This window comes from Alosa alosa, chromosome 23 (assembly GCF_017589495.1).
Source record: "Alosa alosa isolate M-15738 ecotype Scorff River chromosome 23, AALO_Geno_1.1, whole genome shotgun sequence".
Classification (NCBI taxonomy): Eukaryota; Metazoa; Chordata; class Actinopteri; order Clupeiformes; family Clupeidae; genus Alosa; species Alosa alosa.
The window spans coordinates 18,363,112-18,387,456 of record NC_063211.1 but is presented as its reverse complement, the minus strand read 5'-3'; the positions used below and the strand labels follow the sequence as shown (position 1 = coordinate 18,387,456).

General features: G+C 44.7%; 1 protein-coding gene across 1 annotated transcript in view; it reads right to left on the bottom strand.

The window, feature by feature from the left end:
* Positions 1-24,345, bottom strand: part of LOC125288217 (low-density lipoprotein receptor-related protein 1B-like) — a 271,541-nt gene that overhangs the window by 11,468 nt on the left and 235,728 nt on the right. The window contains 7 exon segments of the mRNA XM_048234393.1: positions 119-293; positions 4,677-4,838; positions 13,885-14,049; positions 15,606-15,731; positions 18,178-18,351; positions 19,298-19,414; positions 23,320-23,426. Of these exon segments, the coding sequence (XP_048090350.1) occupies positions 119-293; positions 4,677-4,838; positions 13,885-14,049; positions 15,606-15,731; positions 18,178-18,351; positions 19,298-19,414; positions 23,320-23,426 (1,026 nt within the window).

Here is a 24,345-nt window from a genome sequence, read left to right as displayed (position 1 = left end):
CACACACACACACACACAATAAACTTCCAAAGACTCATCAAAGTCAAGCTGAGTCAAGTCAAACTGAGGCCTCCATCTACACAAACACAAACACACACACTCACACACACACACTCACTTGCAGGAGACATCTCCTGAGTCATGGTCGACAATACAGGGCGCCCCGTGGCAGTACAGACACCTGTCCACTTCACACCTGAGCCCCTCGTACTGCGTGGGACACACACACTCCACATGGCCCGTGCCGGACAGTGTACAGGCCTTGGCGTTTACGCAGTAGTGATGGCAGATATCTGTCCAGAGAAAGCACAGGTCAGAGGTTGACCGGTCAGTGAGTCTGAGACAGAATGCCTGCTTTTTCTTTTCAGTCTTTTCAGAGAACCTTGTTATTTACTGATATATGGCCAGGTTTATTGCCAGAATGTAGTATTGCACATAAAGTGTAAAACTATATTTTCATTTCATTATTGTTATTTAAGTATAAAATGAACTTGACTAAAAGAGTCACAAAGACAAGCAAGGTAAAGAAATCATTAGCAAAACAGAATTGGTATGCAATGAAGCACAAAACATATCTTAACATACAACACCATACAATGGACACATATATTACTAAAACAAACTACCCCTCCCCAGAAGTCCTAAACGACACAACATAAATTATTTAATGTTTCCTCACCTACTACCCATTGGTAAACTAGATGTACCGCATAGCGGTACAAAATATGACCGCCGCTCAGTCCTGTACATCCGTTCCGCGAAAATAAATCACACTTCAATTTGTCTCCATATTTTACTCCATCCCCCACTCTTGAAACTTTTGTGTATGCTTGTTTGGCATGCCTGAGTGTGTGTGTGCGGCTGCACAGAAAGTACCCTACTGGTGCTGAAAAGGTGAATAGATTGTAGAATAGCCAAAGAAGATGTAGAATTGTTATAAAACCTTTAAAAATCTCTAAACAATCACAAGTAGGGCAGTTCATCACAGTTCATCCATTGCAACTGGATTGATGAAAGGTCACTTACACCTGTAGGCTACATTGTATTTGGGAAAAGCAAAAGGTATCAGCATAATGTTATTTATTTATTTATTTTTATGTATTTATAAACAAAAACATCTCTGTCAGTTCCATGCCGTTTTCAACAGCTATCAAAACAAAGGTCATTTTTTTTGGATGGATGGATTTTGTGAATGTTTCTTCTTCTACATAAGATTTTAGTCATCTTTAGTTCATGTAATACTTTATTGTCAATGCACAAATTAAGTAACAGTAGTCTGAAACGTTATTGTTAATGCACAAATTAAGTAACAGTAGCCTAGTCTGAAACAAAGTGCTGTTTACATCTAACCAGTGGTGCAAATAACTGACATGTCCAAATGGGCCTTGATGAAATCGTCGCTAGACTGTTCATACACATTTTAACGGGCCAACGTTGAAGAGCTTTTGTCCGTTATTGTTAGTGCAAATATAGGCTGATTCATGTTCCCTTGCATTGTTTAACTGAGGTCCATGGCTAGTCTGGCTTTCATCAGACCAAGCTCAATCTTTTAAGAAATCAAAAAAATAAATAGCGGGCAGATCAGGCTGGGTTCACCCAGCCTAGTCCATAGGCACCGATATTGTTTAATTTTCGATTGATTGAGATATACACGCTCTGGCTATTCTAAATGCAAAATGCATCAGGGAGTTATGACAAAACGGTAACTAACAAACTAGATCCTAATAGAAAGTTGTTAGCTTCCCCTAAGCTACAGGTAGGATTATAAGGTAGGCCTATTGACAACATAAATTGTCAATAGGCTATGCTAACATTTACAAATAAAATCTCCTTTGAAACCAATGGCTTCGCCTACAGTATCAAGCCGGACTTAAACTGTCATATCGCGGGCTTAAAAGTTGTAATAACATTCACGCAGCTCCATGAGTCAATGGCATAAAATGAAGTAGCCACTTCTAAATGGGACCTACTACTACACAGTAGCTTAAGGTGTTTTGCTAAAACAGCCATAATGAAATGAAGGTGTCATTGTTTGGATACTTCTCCACACACGCAGCTTTTTAATTTCACAGACTACAACTACCAAGCTGTAATCAAAGCACATCGATTCCCCCTCTCACACCCTGCACGCATCTTAAAACAAAATAAACAGGCGTCTCAGTCTCACGCATGTATAGGCAAAACTGCATCAGACCGGATTATAACGTTGGTAAATCTTCCATTGCACAGAATGATTTTGTAGCACGCGCAATAAATGACAGTCGAAAAGATACAAACAGTGCTGCTATACATTTGCTTGGTATAACCGCATTTATAGTTTTCTACAAATGCAATAAATCAAATGCCTCCATCACTCAACCAACGCTAAAGGTAACATTACCTAGGTCCTTATTGATATTACAAGATTAACGTGCCTGCAGTAAAACCAAGCATGTCCGATAAACATCCTCAGATTTATTTCGCTTCAAGAAGAAATGGGAATTACACTTCATGTGAACATGGTCCTATCCTTATTAGATGTTAAAACTCGCGATTAATTACAGTCCTTGTATGAAGCGTCCATTGTTTTTTTCCAACCCCTTTTAACTTCCAACAAAATTACGCCTCACTGCAACGATCGCCATCTAGTGGACAAACGACTACTTCTGCCAATACTGAAAATGCAGCCATGATGATGATGATGAATATTTATTTTGGCTTTCTTTTAATCCTACTGATTTTCATTTTTTTACCGGGAATCACAAATGAGTGATTATGAGCCAGGTTTATGTGGGCCCTTGAGACCAACATACCATAAAAAGATTCACAGAGAACTGTGTCTGCCCTACCCTCCTTTCGGGGGTCCAGTCCAGCGGGGGCTGCAGATGAAAAAAGCGAAAAATGACGGTTCCATGCTATCCATATGGGGGTACATGCTCACCAAGTTTTGTGTACCCCGGTCTTCAGTGTCCCGAATCCTTGTTGGTGTAATGTCACTAAATGTACACATAAATTATTTTATTGTAAGGCCCCCCATGAACGAAAGTACACAAAACTTGGCATGCATTCAGAGGGTGTCATAATGATCCTACACTTTTAATTTTGTGCAGTTTTGACCTTGTCAGCCAGAGATATTGAGATGAAAACACCTAATTTTATGCTTTTTTTAATTTTTTTAACTAGGTGGCGCTATACATGAAATAAGTGGTAATGGGATGGGTTGACATGCCCCCCTTAAGACCAACATACAAAAAAAAGGTGGACCTCCTCCTAGGCCCTACGGTTCTCGAGATATTCACAGAAAACTGTCTCCGGCCACCTACAGGCCAGTTGGTGTATAGTAACATAAATTAATTTATTGTGTGGCCCCCCATGAACGGAATTCCACAAAACTTGGCGTGCATACAGAGGGTGTCATAATGATCCTACACTTCCAATTTTGTGCAGTTTTGACTATGTTAGGTCACAGATACCTTCAATTACACCACCTCATTTTACTTTTTTTGTTTTAACTAGGTGGCGCTATACATGAAATGAGTGGTTATGGAATGCGTTGACATGGCCCCTTGAGATCAACATACAAAAAAATAATGGTCCTCCTAAACCTTCACGGTTCTCGAGATATTCACAGAAAACTGTGTCTGCCCTACCCTCCTTTGGGGTTACAGTCCAGCATTAGGGGGCTACAGATCAAAACGAAAAACGATGGTTCCATGCTATCCATATGGGGTTACATGCCCACCAAGTTTTTGTCTACCCCGGTCTTTTCAGTGTCCCGGGAATCATTGACGGAAATTTGGACATGCGAAAAAAAAAAAAAAAAAAAAAAAAAAAAAAAAGAAAAAAAAAAAAATCTGACTAAACCTATATGACCGCCAAGCCTTTCGCGGCGGTCATAATAATATATAATATTATAGATATGGAATATAATGACACTTCCATCCTTACATCACTGGTAGTCTTCAGAGTGTGCAACATGACAAGCATGGGACATGTTGACGTGTGGACGTGACGGTATGCCAAGGCAAGGTCATTTCTAACACACTGACGCTGGCTGACACACGTCTGTAAGGTCATATCTCACCCCTGCAGCGTGGCTACGCTAGCGTGTCAGATAGCTGCTGTCCGAGCCGAGAGCTCAGGCCCAGCACAGCGCTGTTGCATTCTCCTAATGACAGAAACGTATAGAAACCTGGTGAGCCCTATAGAGCACTTGAAACACTCGCTGCATGCTTATGTCCAGTGTTATGCCATCTTACAGCCGTAAGCTGATTATGCTGCCCTGCCTGCTTTCTCCTACTGTGTGCATGGCTGTTGTAAGAGTCACTAATTACTGGTGTGATTGTGGCTGCCTGTGGGCTCCTCCTGGTTGCCCTGTGCCTGTTGTTGAAGGTGGACAGCGGGGGGAATGGAAACAGGGTGACGTTAAGTAGAGGAAATTGGGAGCGGCCAGACACGTAGTGCAGTGGTGGTGTCAGCGTCTGGCACCGTATGAGGGTCCAGGTTCGAATCTGGCCTGGGGTCATTTCAACGGACCTACTCCCCAGCTCTCTCTCTCACTCATTTCCTGTCCACTCTTCACTGAAACCGTCAATTAAAGGCTTAAAAGTCCAAAATAATAACACAAATAGAGTAAATTGCAGACAGTCGGTCAAGTCTGACCCTCAGGTCAATTGGTCGGTCAAAGCGGGACTCACGGTAACGGCAGCGGTCCCCGGTGTACTCGGCAAGGCAGCGGCACGTGGGCTGGTTGCCGAGGCTCACGTCGCAGGTGCCGCCGTTCAGGCAGTGGCCGTCACACACTGGCCTCTCGCACTGCGGGCCCGTGAAGCCGGTTGCACAGCGACACGTCGGCCTCCCTGCAGAGGAAGAGAGAGGGAGAGAGAGAGGGGGAGAGAGAGAGAGAGAGAGAGAGGAGAGGGGGGAGAGGGACAAGGAGTGGTTAGAGAAAGAGGAGAATAGAGGAGAGAAAATGAGAGTGGGAGAGGAGAACAGGGTAGAGGAGAGAAGAAGTGAGAGGAGAATATAGGAGATGTATAGAGGGAAGAAGAGGAGGAGAGAGAAGAAATGCAAAAAGGGACAGAAGAGAGGAAAGGGGAAGAGGGGAAGGGAGAGGAGAGGAGAAGGAGGAGTAGGAAGGAGAGAGAGAGAGGGGGGGAGGAGAGAGATGAGAGGGGAGGAGAAGAGAAGAGGGGGGAGAGAGGAGAGGAGAGGAGGAGGGGAGGAGAGTAAACGAGCGTAAGGAAAGGACAGGAGAGGAGAGGTGAGGAGCCAAGGGGGAGACAGAGGAGGAGAAACAAGGGATTAGACTGAGAGTGCTTTCTGGCCCACTAGGAAGGAAGGCCATTAAAATCGCTTGACTTGACCACCTTCTGCTTAAAGAGACGTTGATCTTGTTTGACAAAGTGAATGCCTTGTTAAAATCTTTGTTGCTTTCAGACCAAGAGCGGCTACCTCTGATCTACCTCCAGCCGCGAGAGCAGCATGGGGTAGTCCTTTGGAAAGGTTTGCTACGTCCATCAACTGGGGCACAATGAAAATAAATGGAGAATGAAATTCCATCAGCATCAGAATTCATCTTGCACTGCCTCGCTTGGCATCGTCAACTCTGTGGCATTAAACCAAATCGAAAATTGAAATATTGTACACATGCACCAAACACACACACACACACACACACACACACACAGATTCACTCAGTCACTCACTTGCAGGAAACGTCTCCTGAGTCATGGACACACACACACGCACGCACACACATACGTGCACACGCACATGCACACACAAAAAAAATCAATCTATCAGCAGTCTGGAAGCTGATTCCTCGCCTTGATTCTGGGTTCAGAGAAGCCAGGGTCTGCTTGAATATCATCCCAGAGTGTGTAATCATTTTCATCAGAGCTCTCCATTAACATGCCCCTGTGGAAACTTTATAGGCTCCCATCCAGACTGTAGCATCCACACCTCAGCATCAAACGCCCATAAAGCACTCAGTCTTAAACGCAACCTAGTATTCTCCCTGTGTATAATCAGACAGGCTGCACATGGGATGTGTGTGTGTGTGTCTGTGTATGTGTGAATGTGTGTGTGTGTGTGCCGGCATAGCATTAGGAGGAAGACATCATCTCAGCCAGTCAGGGCTGAGATGCCGGTCGGTCACTTGGCTGTGTGCCAGCCACTGCCCCGCCACCATGATAGCTTTTATCACCAGGTCTGTCTGCCCACCGCAACCCTCCGTCTGACAAATTCTCCCTCCGCCTCCCAGCTAGTGTGAATGCCTGCCTGCCCACAAACAGGAGCTGGAAATGGATGGTCATACCCCATTGAAAAAGAGCCGGTCCCTTATGGGAGAAGTCCACACACACACACACACAGACACACACAACATACACACAGAAGCACACATACATTCTTTCTCTCTCTCTCTCTCTCTCTCAAACACTCTCACTCTCTCTCTCTCCCCCCCTCTCAGCCATCCTTCTCCACAATGGTCTGCTGGCTGCTCAGAGCCTGTGCTCTTTGAGTCGTTTATTCCTGTGGTTGTGTGCTTCCCTCAGAGGAGTTGGATATGGGCTGCTCTGTCTGGAGGTCGGATCTATTACACTAATACACCATTCTGAGCTCGCCACTCCAGAGGATAAATGGAGGTATCCGAGAAAGCACTCCAATAGGCTGGCTGTGGGAGATGATGGCTCTCATCTCTGACACTGTGTTACCAACAACATACAACATCAACAAATACCAAAATATCAGGAAGAAACAAACAGACAAAGAAAGAAACAAACAAAACTATTAAACCGAATGATTGTGTCTGTATTCTGATTTCAGTGGCCCATGATATCATTTCCTCCATGTGGAACGCCCGCTAAGCGAAGCAGCGGCCTTACATCTGTCACTGCCGTCGTTCTGGACGATCACAGACCAGCGCAACGTGAAGTCCACGTTCTGTCACACTGCTGGCGCTCCATCTGCTCGTTATGTTTTTTTCGGTCATGCTTAGTGGCCAACTCAAATACGGTATCCGTGGTGGCCATCTCTTTCATTTCACTTCCAGCCTCCGCCAAACATCCCTCTGTTTCGAGACGTAAACGAACCAGAGAACTCCGTCCTCCCAAAAGGTTGCCTCTCCATTATTTAACTCTAAATGACTAAAGCAGTCGGACCCGAGCGCTTCGGCTTCAGGTCGCTGCTTCTATTGCGGAGAAATAAAGGAAGAAAAGGCAGGAGAATGTCGCTGTTTGGCCCCCTTAAGATGTGTTCCGATGACTAATGAAAAATAAATATCAAAACAGTAAAAAGCATTCACTTGCATATTTATGGCTGTGCACCTTTTTAGAGAGAATCGATGGGGCTCGCACTGAAAGAATAAAATAAAATCTACTCACAGGTGGCTAAGGATACAAAGTGTGTGTGTGTGAGAGAGAGAGAGAGAATGTTTATGTGTGAATGTGTGTGACGTGTGAGAGTGCGTGTGTGTGTGTGAGAGCAAAGTGAGTGTGTATGTGATGTGTGAGAGAGAGAGCGAGAGAGAGAGAGAGAGCGTGAGAGAGACAGAAAGTAAGAGAAAAGATCGAAAGAGTGCATAAGTGTGAATATGTCTGCGAATGTGTGTTTTTGTGTGAAAGAGAGAGAGAAAGAAGGTGTGTGTGTGTGTTTAATGTGTGCGAGAAAGAGAAAGAGAGAGAGAGAGAGAGAGAGAGAGAGAGAGAGAGAGAGAGTGTGTGTATGTGTGTGTGTGTGTGTGTGTGTGTGTGAGAGAGAGTCTGAGTGGGTTTGGCGAGCAGAGCATTATGCATAATTCAACACTTTCTAAGATAGTAGATAGTCTTTCTTTCTACACACACTCTTGGCCAAACCGAGCACAGAGAGAGAGCACGGTGAGAATGTAGCTGGCACCAGCTGCCCTGTGTCTCTGCCCCCTGCACCCATCCGCTCATTCAGAGCCAACTCTCCTGCCTCGCAGAACGTGTTAACTGCATCAGTCTGCACCCTGGCCCGAAAGAAACCCTGCTTAAAATACAGGCACACAAGAACACACACACACACACACAGCTATACGCCGGATACAAAGGCAGACCAGCCAGCGCGGATCACCTCCAAGGCCTGCTAGGCAGAAATGGACACCTGGTAGGCTCATCCAACACAACAACTGAAGTGAAGAGAAACACAGCATATCACCTCACAGTGCTAGCGGCATAAAAACACAGCACACAGCTTTCAACTACTTTCCATCATATAATTATGGCTACCTGCGATGACATTTTGTCCAAGCTGTGTGTTGGTGGACACTATACTTAAAACATTCTGCAAACACCTGTGCAGAAACTATTCAGAAAACACTGAATGATGGCAAATCAATACAAATTGATTTAGAATATGGTTTAAGCAAGATACTTTAGCAACGAAGATGTAATCAGATGATAATCTCTTGATGATCACCTTGCACAAACACACAATCCTTCAGCTCTAATACCCCTTGATGATATCGGCTTGTATCCACACTCACTATAAACAGCACCTACTGTAATACCCTATTCTCTCATGCCAGTCTCACTCTCACCCAGCAGTCAGACCCACAGATACCCTTACCATCGCCTCCGTAGCACTATTGAGAAGGCGTTGCTCTGCCAAGCACATGAAGAATTTGAGGGGCAGCCGTGGCCTACTGGTTAGGGCTTCGGACTTGTAACCGGAGGGTTGCCAGTTCGAACCCTGACCAGTAGGAACGGCTGAAGTGCCCTTGAGCAAGGCACCTAACCCCTCACTGCTCCCCGAGCGCCGCTGTAGCAGGCAGCTCACTGCGTCGGGATTAGTATGTGCTTCACCTCACTGTGTCTGTCTGACTTCCTGAGGCTAGTGGGCGCTGTGGCCCAAGTTCCCACCCCATCTCTCTCTTCCACTTGCTACTTGTCAGTCTCTTCACTTTCCTATAACAATAAAGGCAAAAAAGCCCCAAAAATATACTTGTAAAAGAATGACTGGGGCTAAGCAGGTGTGGGCTTGGTTAATTCTGCATGGGAGACCTTCTGGGAAAACTGAGTTGCTACTGGAAGTGCTGTTGATGGGTGGCTAGTAGGTAGGAATCTTCCCTGTGGCCGAAAATCAATCCCAATACACCAGACCACAGGAGAGGACACACCGCTGTAGGAGATGCCGTCCTTCGCAGGAGACGTTAAACCGAGGTCCGGACTCTTTGTGCTCACAAAAGATCCAACTACACTTATCAAAGTGTAGGGGGTTCCTAGCCCAAACTGGCTCAATCTGCCCCAGTGCAATGGGCTCTTTCACTCCACCTGATGCTGGTGTGAGGTGAGTGCTCTGGCACATAATGGCTGCCATGCATCACCCAGGTGGGTGCTGCACATTGGTGGTGGTTAGTGAGGTTCCTTCTTCATTGTGAGGCCCTTGATAGTGCTAGATGCAATGTGCTGTTGTTGTTGTCCAATGTGCCACAATGCAATGCCCTTTCCATGTCTTGTGTTCTGATCTTGTTGCTTTCCTGTGCTGCCTGTATTGGATGGGAAAGGGTTGTGCTAGGATTTTCCATCGATGTTGTATGACCCTCCTGTCCCGACGGTCCTGTCTTGTTCTGGTAATGCTGTATGTCCCACCCCTTGCTGTGCCACTATGGAAGCCCATTCAGAGTAGTGTTGAATTTTTCTATGCACCACTACCAGATGTTTGTGGTATACTGACCATCTCTCCACTCTTTTGTTCTACTCCTTTTCTCTAAAATCTATCCCTCTCTCTCTCTCTCTCTCTCTTTCTAAGCCCTCCCTTTCTCTTTCTCCCTTCTTTCAATGTCATCTGTTTCTCTCTCTCTCTCCATCTCTCCTCTTTTCTTAGTGCCCCTTCTCTTTCAAATCCATCCCCCTCTCTCCCTCTGAGACAATGTTCTCCCTCTCCCTTTCTATCCTCTCTTTCTCTCTCTCTCTCTCTCTCTCTCTCTCTCTCTCCCTCTCCCGCTTGTGAAAATGACATGAGATTGGATTCATTCTTGTGCTGACTCCCCAGTTGAGATCCCTGGCAGGCTCAGAGCTTGCACTTCAGTGTTTGTTCCCCAGCTGTCACTTCAGAGGATGGTGTCAGAAAAGCCTGCCCTTCTGCGCCAGAGTCACACTCCATCCTCTCTCTCTCTCAGCTCAACCGTTCCAGAGTGGCAGTGCCATGTTCTGTTCTCTCAGTTCTAGAGTTCTAGAGTTGCAGTGATGTGTTCCGTTCTGTCATTCAGCTCTACAGTTCTAAGGCGCAGTGATGTGTTCTGTTCTCTAACTCAGTAAAAATTGACACGTTCTATTCTCTCACTCAGCTGTACAATTCTGCTGTCCCAGTGCCATGTTCTGTTGTCTCTCAGTTCTGTGGTTCTACAGTCCCAGTGGCATGTTTTGTTCTTTCGCTTAGCTCTACGGTTCTATGGTCACAGTGCCATGTGGTGTTTCAGCCATGCATTTCCAGAGCTGCTGTGGCATGTTCTCTTCTCTTCTAAAGCCAGAGACTTCAGAGCTGCAGTTAGGGCTGAAACGATTCATCGAGTTACTCGAATAACTCGATTACAAAAATTACTTGAGGCAAAAACCCTGCCTCGAAGCCTCGTTAAATACCTATGACGCGCGCTATATGCGCAGGGATCTGATTGTTCCACACGGACCATTGTTCAGGAAGCACACCACTAGTGCGTGAATCGTGATACATTCTGAATTTAGCTGGCGCAATGGCGGAGTCAAGATGTCCATAAATGGCAGAGAATGTCTAAAGTTTTCAAGCAAAGTTTTGGGATCTTTACATACTCAAAAAGGAAAAGAACACAAGCATCTGAACCGAAAACATCCACTCCATGCTGTTTCACCAAGCGTCAGGCTATCTAAAGTAGCCTTTAGATAGCCTACAATAATGTTGGCTGATTTTACATACTGTATTTGTAGCGATGTTGTGATATAATGTTTAACTTTGATGTTTTTAAGTAGTAAACTTATTCATGTTCAATTGCAAGACAGTTAGGGTGACCAGACGTCCCGAAAAATTCGGGACAGTCCCGATATCCAAGCAGTTGTCCCGAATCCTGCCCTAATTGTCCCGAAAATTAAACTCAATCAGAATACTCAGTAGTTATTTTCTGATAAACATTAAAAACTGTCCGTAGAGAGGTTGAGTCGACTGCATGCAGCCCCGGCCCGGCAGCTAAGTGTCTGGATGCAGCCCGGCTACTTTGTTTCTTTTTGGCGTTCTATAATTAGGGGCTTAATATGCACTGATTTTTAGCTCATTTTCATTCATTCCTTGAATGAACCCCAACCGCCACTAAAAAAAGCAAAAGCGTCTATGCAGGTACCGGGGAGAGTGGGTGGAGGAGGTACCGATGGATTGACAAAGCCTTAAGCGGCGAGATGAAAGCATTCTGCAAAGTGTGTAGAAGATGTTTGGTGTTTCTCTCCGATAGGGAGTCATGTGTGCAAAAAAATATGTTAGGCCTAATGTCGATGTGGTTTTAACATAGCCTAATCTACTTAATCTATCCGTAATCTAACAATTATTTTGTATTCTTACTTAATGACCCATAGTTTTGGCAAGGCTTGTTATTAGCGTTAGGGTATTATCCTTATTCTGAAAGGTCTGACTTGCACTGTTACGCAGTCATTGTTTTTTTTTTTTTCACAATGACTGTGGAGGGCAGACTTGATGTTTGAATAAAAATGTGTTTTGGTACAGGTTTGAAAAAATTCATTATCTTTTATAATAGTCTATGTAGGCCTACAACCCCCCCACCCCGCGAAAAAAAAAAAGCGTCCCGAATTTCAGCCAATCTCATCTGGTCACCCTAAAGACAGTATGCCTAAAAAAGAACCCCTTCTTATACACACATGCATGCACCCTCATCTTCCCTCACGCACAGCACACGTGCACACACACACACACACACACACACAGGTTGCTAGGTTACCATAGCAAATAGGCTCACCCCAGAGATTATTTTTTAGTAGCCTAATGGTAAAATTATTTGTTAGTAGCCTAATGGTAGGCTATTTTTTAGTAGCCTAGTGGTAAAATAATTTGTTAGTAGCTTAATGGCAAATGCTGCAGGTGTAGAAATCTACATAAAACAGATATTTACTTTGATGTCAGGTCTAGATTACAGCATGAAACTTGTGCATATTAATACATTAAATTGCTTTCCCTCTTCTCCCTCCCAGCACTTCACAACATAGTATGGACAGCTTTGTTCGCCCAGCTAAGTCATGCACAAGAGGCTGCAATTTTACAGAGCGCATTTTGAACATTATTTAATTGTTGGCACTGGCACTTATAAACACTAAATGGGTAAATTGCTATAAATGGGCTTAGTTTTGGAGCCAAATGTTGGAGTTAGAATAAATACCTCTGTGCCAATTGCTTGATCATTTTACAGCCATGTCATTTTCGTTATGCATTTGGTTGTTTAAAAATGCAAAAATGTTTTTATCCGATTAATCGATTAATCGATCGATAAAGTGCTAGATTAATCGATTACAAAAAGAATCGATAGCTGCAGCCCTAGCTGCAGTCATATGTTCTGTTCTGGTAGTTCAGCCCTACCATTCCAGAGAGGTGGGAGTAGTACATTGTGTTTTGTTGTTCAGCTCTTTGGATACAGCAGTGCCCTGGGCTTTTGGGGAATCAGTTCTGGGCAGTGGGCAGGACAAGATTACCCTCCCAAGCCATGGCCACTGCTTCCTGCCAACAACTGGCCAACAACATGGTCATGGCACATGCCTCTGATAACATGGGGCCAATGGCACTCTTAACACTAACGGCATCTCTATATTCATGGAAAGGATGGTAAGATTTATTTTCCTTCTCAGTGCTCCTGTGTCAGAGTTTTCACATAAGTTTATGCATTAACAAACAGTCCCCCACACTGGATTTGTGAGCAACAAGAAAAAAAAGTAGACCCTTCAAGAACCAACAGGACCACCTACAATGGATTGTTGCCAATCGTACACTTGCAATTTCATGGGTAGGAGCATATTAAATTAGATACTACATTACCTCAAACAATAATTTTCCCTTTCACGCCAGCCATTATTGTGCTTGGCTTTCCAGTGTAACAAATACACTGACAATACCCACACTATTTCTGGGCCTGATTCTTAACAGGCCCGTGAACAGTGTACTGCTGTTTAATCATACTTTAATGAGCTTCATTAAGTGCCAATCACCTCAGCACAGATGAGGGCAGGAAAAGAGTGTCCTAGGCAAGTCCTACAGTAGGCAGTAAAAGAAGTATGCTAATTAAATTATACTTTCGTCTCAGTATCCAATTACAGGTGTCTATGATCAGTGATCCTGAAGAACAATGGCTCTAATTACCACTTTACATTCTGTTCAGAAATACGTTTACTTAGTGAGTGCGACAGACTCAGCTTTTTCCATCAAGCATTTTCTTTTGCGGCTTTAAACATGATGAGCACGGGACATAAACCAGTTGGTGAAGAATTGTGGAAAGGATGTGGAAAGAAATGTTTTTTTTTTGTGTCATCTTCTGTGTCATCGTAGTGTACTACAACATCTGCGTGTGTGTTGAAAATGAAAGTTTTCATTTAATTGTGTGTTTGTGTGTTTGTGTGTGCGTATGTGCGTGCAGGAATGCATGTGTGTGTGTGTGTGTGTGTGTGTGTGTGTGTGTGTGTGTGTGTGTGTGTGTGTGTGTGTGTGTCTGTTTGTGCATGTGTATCAGGGACTGTTACTGAATGCTGTAACCCTCAGCTGCATCAAATTACTTCCAAGAGAAACATGCAGCAGCAAAAACACACATACACACACACGCACACACAGCCTTCCTTCAGTCCATGAGGAGTAGTGTTTTAAAGTACACGCTGCTCTTTACAGTGGCTCACTTCAAACCACACACACACACACACACCAGCCTACCTAGGGGCGATCCAGAGCAGGTGCCACCGTTGTGACAGTGGTCTTTGCAGTGGTTCACTTCACACCTCTCCCCAGAGAAGTTGGGCCAGCAGTAGCAGCGAGACTCGCCCTTCTCATTGGTAACGCATCGGCCCCCATTCTCACACGCCGGCCGACACAGCTCCCCTGTAGAGGAGAACACGCACACACGCACACACACGCAAACACACACAAACACACGCACGCACGCACGCGTACACACACACACACACACACACACACACACGGTGTGTGAACATACAGTATGTTGTGTGCTGAGGAGCGAATCAGGTATGAAAGGCCTGACAGGAGGCTTAGTGGACTATGTGACAGGAAAGTGACCTTGAGCAGACTCTGCATGCATCTGCTGCAGTGAGTAAGGCCTGGACGCACCGCAGCCAGTTCTGAAGAGCCTTCATCCTCTCCACACTCAACAGGGATTTACGGGACAATAACAGACATTATCATAAGCAGGACTTAGAATAAAGCAGCACTGGGATATTATAGGGTTTTACAGTGTGATGCAGTATAGTACAGTACAGTGGTGGCATGGTGTGATTACAGTGACATTTAAACAGTGCTCTTACTGAACAGTACATTAAATCAGATCAGATAAGATCAAGTTTATTGTCCCGAGGGGCGGGGGGCGCGATTTATCTTGGGCATCAGTACAGCTCACAGTTGCTTTCGATCAATACATACTGTACATTAGTGCAACTTAAGACACAGAGGAGAACAGAGAGAATAAGGAGACATACCGTCTATGCTGTGCATTCGTAGGGCAGAACAACAACATTATCAGGCACAAAAGTGTAACATGGTAAAGCTAGTTCCAGTGGGCTCTTCTCAACACCATTCTCCTTTCCTTCCTCTCTTCCCTGTTTACATCCTAGCCCCTCCCAATAATAATAATTTGAGGATGGAGATGTGCGCAATGTTGTTGTTACAGTGAAAGTCATTTTTGACAAATACACCCCCCCCCCCCCCGGAGGCATACTGCACCCGCCACCCCCCCCGTCACACTCGGCTGCAGCCGCTTCCAGAGATGGTGGAGGGCGGAGTGTGAGCGCGTGTGAGAGAGAGAAAGACCATGTAAACACACTTCTCTCAAACGCATTGAAGCACAGCATGGCTGGACAGGAAGGCTGAGCGAAGGAGAGTCGTCGTCAAGGAGACAACATCTTACAGTGAAAGGCCTGAAGTGGTGACAAATTTACCTGAGATGCTGTACTGTATGTTACAGGGCAGGACAGAAGAGTGCAGCGGCTTCCGAGGGGAAGAGAGTATTTACCGGAGATTTACCTGAAATTTACCTGAGATGCTGTAGAGAGAGTATTTAACTGAGATTTACCTGAGATGCTGTAGAGAGAGTATTTAACTGAGATTTACCTGAAATTTACCTGAGATGCTGTAGAGAGAGTATTTACCGGAGATTTACCTGAGATGCTGTAGAGAGAGTATTTAACTGAGATTTACCTGAAATCTACCTGAGATGCTGTAGAGAGAGTATTTAACTAAGATGCTGTAGAGAGAGTATTTACCGGAGATTCACCTACAATTTACCTGAGATGCTGTAGAGAGAGTATTTACCGGAGATTTACCTGAGATGCTGTACGTTACAGGGCAGAGCAGAAGAGTGCAGCTGCTTCCGAGGGGAAGAGGGTGTTAAATTATTAAAAAATGAGAAGTTATAGCACGAATACCTGAGGTGTTGGTGTCAGTGCACGTTCGGTTGACGAGAATCTTTCCCTCCGGGCAGGTGCACGTGGCGCCACTCGGGTTGAGCAGGCACATGAAGTCACAGCTCATCTTCGCACACGGGTTGGAAACTGGCACACGTACGCAGGCACACACACACACACACACACACACACACACACACACAAGCAGTAAGCTGCAGTCAGATATACAGTTTGAATGCCTATAATGAGAGTTACATTCATCTACTTATCTACTGAACTGGATGGTGGTCTAGTTTCTGTTCAAAGGCACAAACTGCAAACTTGACAGTGGCCTACTAGTGTGAGGACCATACGTGTTTTTTTAGGTCATTCCATTCATAAAGAATGTGAAAAATGTATTTGAGAATGGCCATGCAGCACTATATTTTATATAACATACGTAGCATTGGTGGGAGAATACGATTGTGTGGGGTTAGAAATTGTGTTTTAATGATTATTTAATAATACAATGTGTGCTCTATGGCAAACAAAATTATACACTATAATACACTCTATGGTAGGAACACTGTACGGATTCTATATACAATATGGATCTCAGTCCTCAGTCTAATATCTCAGTGTATGGTTTTCATATTGCAACAGATAGACTATGAGAGGCACTGTTGAGTCACTGTTGCTGGATACATCTTGCATAAGATTAGTAAAATCCATTGGTTAACTTTAAATCCTTTGTTGCTTTCCCCCCCAGACAGTCTCCATACAATCAAATGAGAAGGCCGCTGCACTGTGTTAGCTTTCATCAGAGTCATCAGGACAGTAATGAACGGAACACTCCCTGTGAGTATGCTACTGTATGCTAAACTTTGAATGTCCCTTCAGAGCTTTGTCTAGAGTAAGACTAACTTTAGAGAGTGAGAGAGAAAGAGAGAGAGAGAGAGAGAGAGAGAGAGAGAGAGAGAGAGAGAGAGAGAGAGAGAGAGAGATGGGGAGACACAAGGGGTTCTGAGGCCAGAGTCAGGACACAATCAGATTTTGCTCTTTTCTTCTGTCAGCTGTGGCACAAAACCCTTTGCTCACTCGCTAGCGCTACCACTGAACCAGGCACACAACTACAGAACTAATGAAGCGCCGGGGAATGGCGCAACAGGGGCCATTAGCGTGGGCTTAGCCACCCGCTAAAGATCCCCTGCGCCAGCTCTCGCCAAGCGTGTCGACAAACAAACCTGACTCTGGAGGTCATTGGCAGACAGGCACAAGTGAGCCAATGCTTGACTGAAAAGAAAAGAGAAGTGGAAAAAAAAAGCAATTTGGAGAAGCCGCAGCTTACTATATGGGAAGAGAGGGTTTTTCACTGCTTTCTCCTCTCTGACTGTGCTGTGCCAAGGTGTAAAACACACACACACACACACACGTGCATGCACACACGCACACACAAACGAGCGCATGCGCACACGCACGCACACACACACCGACACACACACACACACACACACACACACACACACACACACACACACACACACACCACACACACACACGCACACACACACCGACACACACACACACACACACACACACACACCACACACACACACACACACACACAGACACATGCACATACACACACACACACCACACAGATAAAACTCCTGCTGTTACAACAATGACTGCCAGCTGGTAGAGACAGAGCTCCTCTGCATGGCTGCTCCACACAGTGATCCTGGATGGCAAACAAGTCTACTGCACCTCTGGCCTTCATGAGGCACAGACTCCTCTGCAGACGAGGGGATGCAATTCCTCAATAAGAGTTGTGTGTGTACGTGTATGTGTGTGTGTGTGTGTGTTTGTGTGTGTGTGTGTGTGAGCAAGTGAGTGAATTAGTGAGTGAGTGAGAGAGAGATATAGGGAAATAGATAGGTAGAGAGAGAGAATGCTGAATGTGTGTTTGTGTGTATGTGAGAGAGAAAGATTGACTGTGTGTGTGTGTGTGTGTGTGTGTTTGGTGTAAGCATGTCTGATGTGAGTTGTGAGTGATCACTGGCGCCTGCGGGTGAGTGAGATCTAAGGCCATGGATGAGGCCTCAGAAACACTGCAGGGTGTGTGTGTGTGTGGGGTTGTGCATATGTGTGTTCATGCGTGCAAACCCACATGTGTGTGTGTGTGTGTGTGTGTGTGTGTGTGTGTGTGTGTGTGTGTGAACTCGACATGTGTATGTGCATATCAGATACAGAAAGATAGAGCTAATCTGTGGCCATATGCATTTGTGTTTTCTCCCCTTGACAGCTGAAGTTGGTTGTTAGGTAACAACTCAACAAAAATCTCTCCATGATTGATTGTCAAGCTTTTTGCTGCATCCCATAATAAATCCAAACCAGCCAACCATTGAATCCTGTTGGGATTGGATTACACAATAAAAAAAAGTCATTATTCAGCTCTGGGGAAGGGGGATTTTATCGTCTTGTTATTTCAAGTGTGTATGTGTGTGTGTGTGTGTGCGTGTATTTGTGTGTGTGCATTTGTATGTGTGTGTGTGTGTGTGTGTGTGTGTGTGTGTGTGTGTGTGTGTGTGTGTGTGTGTGTGTGTGTACTTACCATCTTGTTGTTTGAAGCGATGAAAGACCAAGATGCTGGATGGCTTCTCGGTCCCCAGATGCAGACGCTCCACGGGGTGCTTGCCGTACTTGTGGATGCGGAACACGTCGTGCTTGACGCCGGTGCCATAGATGTAGTCCTCAAACAGGTCAATGCGGGACGGCTGGGAAACGCCTGGAGGACCGACACCCACCAGCGTGGAGCCAAGAGGAGACAACACATAGCCATGAGCACATTCCTGTGACTGTCCTGGTGATGCCGTGGCCAATGCAAACAAGGTGACGAGATGACGCCACGGTCCAGGAGTGGGTAATGGCATGAAATTAACTCCAGCAGATGCTATTCTTACTGGCACTTGGTATGGAGAGAGGATTGGTGTGGCTAATCAACAGAACTCTCTCTCTCTCTCTATATATATATCTCTTTCTCTCTCTCCTGCTCTCTTTCCCTCCTGTTCTCTCTCCCTCCTGTTTTCTCTCTCTCTCTCTCTCTCTCTCGGTCTTTCTCTCTCCAGTCCTGTCTCTGACATGGTGGCTAAGCCCACCATCAGCTCACTGCAAATGGAACGCAATCCTGACAGCACCGCGGGATGTTACCGCCATTTCAACTCAATAAATTATGGGTGAATCAATCCAACACACGTATCGCTGTGGACAGAGCACTGCTCCGTGCCAGCCAGGTGCAGCCTGTCCAAAAAAGAGCTCGCCGTCGTCCAAAAGCACTGGCCGCATGGTGGGCCCTGATAGACGAAGTAAGCCACAAGGGCCACACTGCCTTTTCTTCTATTTAAATTCACCTCATCGCTGTTCAGTTGTGTTAGGGGCCGTTCAAGTACAGCATGCTGCCGATGCGTAAGTGGTAAACTGCCAGGCACTGGGTACTACTCCCCGCTGCGAATAGCATACCTTTTGAAGCACACCTCCCTAATACGCTTGGCTTCACACAAAGAATGTTCAGCCGCGGTGTGGGTATAGAGCTTGTCAAGCTGAAGTGGGAGAACATGCTGTTGTGGTGGGGGGAGGCTGAGGAATTGTGGGAGGGTGAAGGGGGTGGGTGGGCTGCTGTGGGCTGCTGAGGAATTGTGGGAGGGTGAATGTTGGTGCGGCGCGGGAGGACTCACCGTGTCGGCTGCTGGCGGCCACGACCACGTCCGAGCCGTCGAAGCGCGCGCTACCGATGACGGACAGCTCGGCGTCCGCCCAGTAGAGCCGCTGATTGAAGTAGTCGATCGCCAGACCTGCAGAGTCCAGAAACACAGGCGGGGTGGAAGAACAGACCAGAACGGATCAGAACAGACAGTCCTGTGATGAATGTGAAATAATGGCACGGGAACTGACCACATTTTGTGCTTTTCGAAGAAATGTATTTTTGTTGATACTTTCATTTGCATCGACTTTGAAGCCAGAAAATAAATAGTTGCAGCCAAAGACATTGTATTGATTGTTCATTCGTTGGCATCCTGTAGCATATTAGAGAGAGAAGACATGCTGAGCTTTTAGTCTGTCTGGTACACGCATGCTGTGAAGCCTCTTGGCTGATCCTCCTTCAAGCATATTTCCCAAAACATGGTGACTCTATGTTGAATAGCAGTTGAGTGAGGTAGAGTCTACCACAACCACAAGCGTTTGTCTGATAAAGCGTTTGTCTTGATATGTATGTCTGTGTATGTACACAGACCCAATCAATTTCTGTACAGTTAACAAGTAATTGTTACAGTTAATGCATTTGTTACAGAGCATCTTGGGAAAATACATATCATTATATCCACCAACACGTTTTTTATTTCTTCTCTGGAAGTGTAAAATACATATTAACCTCCATATCTCAAGACAGTTCCAACACTATGATCCTTTATGTCCACTAACAAGCTTTGTTGGTTTCTTCTCTGCGAGTGCTTAAGCTCATTATTTTAGATGGCAGTAGAGATAACCCGTCCAACGCAAGCCGTGAAGGAGCCCATTAAGTGGCATATGTGTGGCTAATGCACTGGGGTTTAACCTCCTGAGAGACTTTGGCTGCGTGCCGCGATGCACCACCTCTCCTCCTCCACCCAAAGCACCCCTGAAGAGGGGGAAACAGTGGAACAGGAGGATCTGCAGTCAGTGCTTTCGCAATCAATCTGCAGTCAGTGCTTTCGATTATAATGGTGAAATCGTCAATATTACTGCTAGGGAAGATTAGCAGGGTACTGGACATCTTTTTTTATGTGCAGGTTATGCAAGAGAGATCTGAAATGAAGAGTGAATGTCACAGATCATTTATCTTTTGGCAGAAGCCAAAATACTGCTACAGTATGCCTCAATCTCGTTCTGCCTGGGAACGCTTTCAATACTTTCTATTGATTTGATTATATCTTATTCATGACATAACACACTAACTGACCCAAACACATTCAAATATAATCAGTATCAGCTCTCGTGTTTTGCTATCCCAAAGTCCACTGGGGCAGTCAGAGCATGATGAACATGATGAAAGAAGGTTATGTAAGTCAGGCTGAGTCTGTTGCACTCTCTCTGACAGATCAGGGTTTATGATGTCCTGAATTTCCCCTTGGGGATCAATAAAGTATCTATCTATCTATCTATCTATCTATCTATCTATCTGATGTCAGTTGATTTATAATAAACTGGCTAGATCAATCACTCTGAAACCTCCTTTAAAATGACTGTCATTTTACTTTTATTTATTAAAGTATGTGTGTTCATGTGAACTCTTGTTATATGCAGATGATTCTGTGTTTTTAGTTTCACACAAAGATAAGAACATAGTTGAAAAAACGCTTAGTGCAGAACTATTGAATGTCAGCAGGTGGATGCCAGACAATAGGCTAGCCTGCACTTCACTTAGGGAAAACAGAAGCCGTACTGTTTGGGTCTAGATAAAACTGAAAAGATACCCTGGTTTTAAGGTTTTAGTTGGAGATATTGAGATTACTGTAGGGGACTCAGTTAGTTACATTAGATGTGTGCTGGACTGCTTTGTCTGGAGTGGGCCAAGCGAAAAAGATACTGACTCTGGCAGGTGCTCTAATTCAGCCTTATTTTGACTATGCATGCTGGTCATGGTGTCTTAAAGCGCCTGAAACATAGGCTTCAGAACGCTCAAAATAAGGTTATAAGGCTCATTCTGAACCTCCCCATGAGATCTCATCTTGACTCTTCTCATTTTGAGACTATTGGGTGGTTAAAAGTAGAGGATCGAATCCCTCAGATTCACCTGTGCATGGTACATAGGACTGTGTACGGGGCTGTCCCAAAATATTTAATTAATAATTTATTATTATTTTATAACAGAGTAAGAGATGTGCACAGCTACTCCACCAGGGGCAGCTCTACAGATTTTGTACCTCCTGGAGTTAAAGGTGCTCTAAGCAATGTTGGGTAACATCACTTCTGTTCCTTCCCTCCCTCGCAATTGACCGTTCGCAAAAGCCACGCCCCCTAGTTAACGGAGTTGTCTAGAAATTCAATAGTACAGTAGCTGTTAAGACTGTAAAAGTTACAGCACAAGAGGCTCTTTTAGAGAGCCACAGACCTAAATTAATTTACAATAATTTACAATCGGTTAAAAGACTGCAGTATGACATGGAGACACATGTATAAAAACTCATATCTAGCTTTTTTTGGTTACAAACTCAAAAATGGGAGGCGAGTGTGATTCACTGATATTCATATTAGTTGTGCTAGATAGACTGGCATGCATGTTACAAGGACACTGGGCCATGTCATGTAAGGAACATGGTGCTGCCAAAAAACGGAAACATAGCCTACATTGCAGAGCCACTTCAACTTTATTATTATATGGTGAATAAATGTTACACTACTGTGCACAACCCACTGATCTATAAAGATCAGTGGCACAGCTCCATGCTTCTCTGACGTGACGAATCTAGCACGTTATTAGCAGCGGTTAGCTAACTATGCTAACGTTAGTTATCTAGCTGCTACAAGTCTCCTCCAAGTGACACTGATTTTATATACAATGCTGGCAATGCTGAAAACAATTAACATCTTTATTTATCTTACTTTGAGTTGACTGTGTGGCTTAATCCACAGATGTGGTGGAGCACTGTTTCGTTATGGTTTGCTAAGGAGTAAGCCTTTGCTTTAAAATAGTGGAGATCTGGGACGAGAGAATTAAATCTAATTTAACATAATTACAGAAAATGTAATCAAGATTGAAAGACATTTTTCTGTGTATCGGTGTTCTGTTGATCCCACATATGTCATTTGACTGTCCTTTTCAACTCATATCACTATAAAATCCCATAAAACCGGACAAATATCAAGGCTCCCAATACATTTCTATGGAGCCGTAAGGTGAAGTTGACTGGCCATATCTGCCTGCACGGAGCTACTGGACTGCCATTGGCTCATCATGTTTTAGCTTAGAAACCGCATAACATCACTTACATCACTTTCAGGTGTCATTTAGGTCTTTTTTGTATGTAGCAACTAGTCTGTGGAACAGGTTGCCAGTCAGAAGCTTAGGAGGTTTTAAGCAGGCGCTGAAAAAATGGCTCAAATGCCAATCTTGTTACTACTGTATTGTCTTAAAATATTTATTTAATGTATGCATGGATTGATGTTTGATCTGCTGCCACTTGCCCTTTCCCCCTCCCCCAAGGGACCACAATGGAAATAAGCCACTGGGCTTTATTGTGTTATCCTGACTCCTGACACTGGGCTTTATTGTGTTATCCTGACTCCTGACACTGGGCTTTATTGTGTTATCCTGACTCTGTTTTTTTTATGTATGGTGCAATGCTGTATCATATCTTAAAATGAGATGGTCAGATTAAACAAACAATCAATCAATCAATGCTCCTGGACAGATCAGACTCCTGTGGACAGTCTAGGACACCAAAGTGAGTGCAGTGGCCAAGTGGAGCCAGGATGTAACTAGGTGTATGTGTGTATGTGTGTGTGTGTGTGTGTGTGTGTGTGGAAGATGGGGGGACTAGGTGGAGGGCCTCTGGGCGAAGTAGTGCAGGTAGAGGAGGGGAGGAGGGAGCGTACCTTAGGGTTAGTTGAGAGAGGTGATGGGGGCCCTGTGGTGAGGATGAAGTGGTGGTAAACACACCTATGGGTCAGGTGTGTGTGTGTGTGTGTGGGAGGGAGGGGGGGGGGGGTGAGGACATACCTGTAGGCCTCCTCAAGTTCTTATCCAGCAAGACCCTCCGCATAGACCCATCCATAGCTGCCTCCTCGATATGGGAGTGGTCTCCTATTACAGTCCAGTACATCATCCTGCAAAGGTGTGCACACATGGAGACTCTGCTCATCCAATGGGGCAAATGAAAACCCTAAATATACTGGACATTTTAATTATCAATAGGCTGCTAGGTAAGTATAGAGAAGAAACTAAAACAGATGAGATGGTGCATTGGGAAAAAGAGAATCAGAGATAAGCTGACTCAGCAGAGTTCTGAGCTGTGAAGCCAAAACCTCAACAGCAGAGAGAGAATAGCAGAGTTGGGAAACACAACAGAAGAAGAAACAGAGGGAATAGAAATCAAATGAAATAAAAGAAAAACGAGAGGAGGTAGAGAGAGAAGGAACAAAAACAAGAGCAGAAAGAACACAACACAACACGAACAGACGGGAACAGAAAACATACCAAGGCAAACAGAGACATGGTGCATCTTTCATACCCTGCTCTCCTATCCCCTGCATAGACTCCCGCAAGCCAGGAAAGATCAGGATCTGCCCTCTCTAAGCACCCCCGATCTCTCCCTCCTTCTGCCTGTTTATGAAAATGGCTCTTGCATCTGTCGACACCTCGTCACATTTAATACTCATAAGCTACACGAGTGGGACAGGATGCATGCATGCGTGGCTGATATTCTGAAGAATATTCTAAACGACTCTTGGGAGGACAATATTCCTACTCAGTATTCAAGTGCTCAGCAGAAGAGAGACAGAGAGCATTTGCCCATGAAATATAAACATCTGAGATGAAAAAATGTAATATTTTGACTTCAATGCCAAATTAAGTAATTATATATATATGTCAGAGTAAGCCAAGACATGGCAGAAAAAAAAAAAATAAGGGAAATAAATAGGAGTATTACACTTTCAGACCCATGTGCCAGGAAAGACAAGAACACATATTTTATTCTCCATTCTTATTGTTTATATTTCCTTCCTGTGTTCTATTGAACTTTCA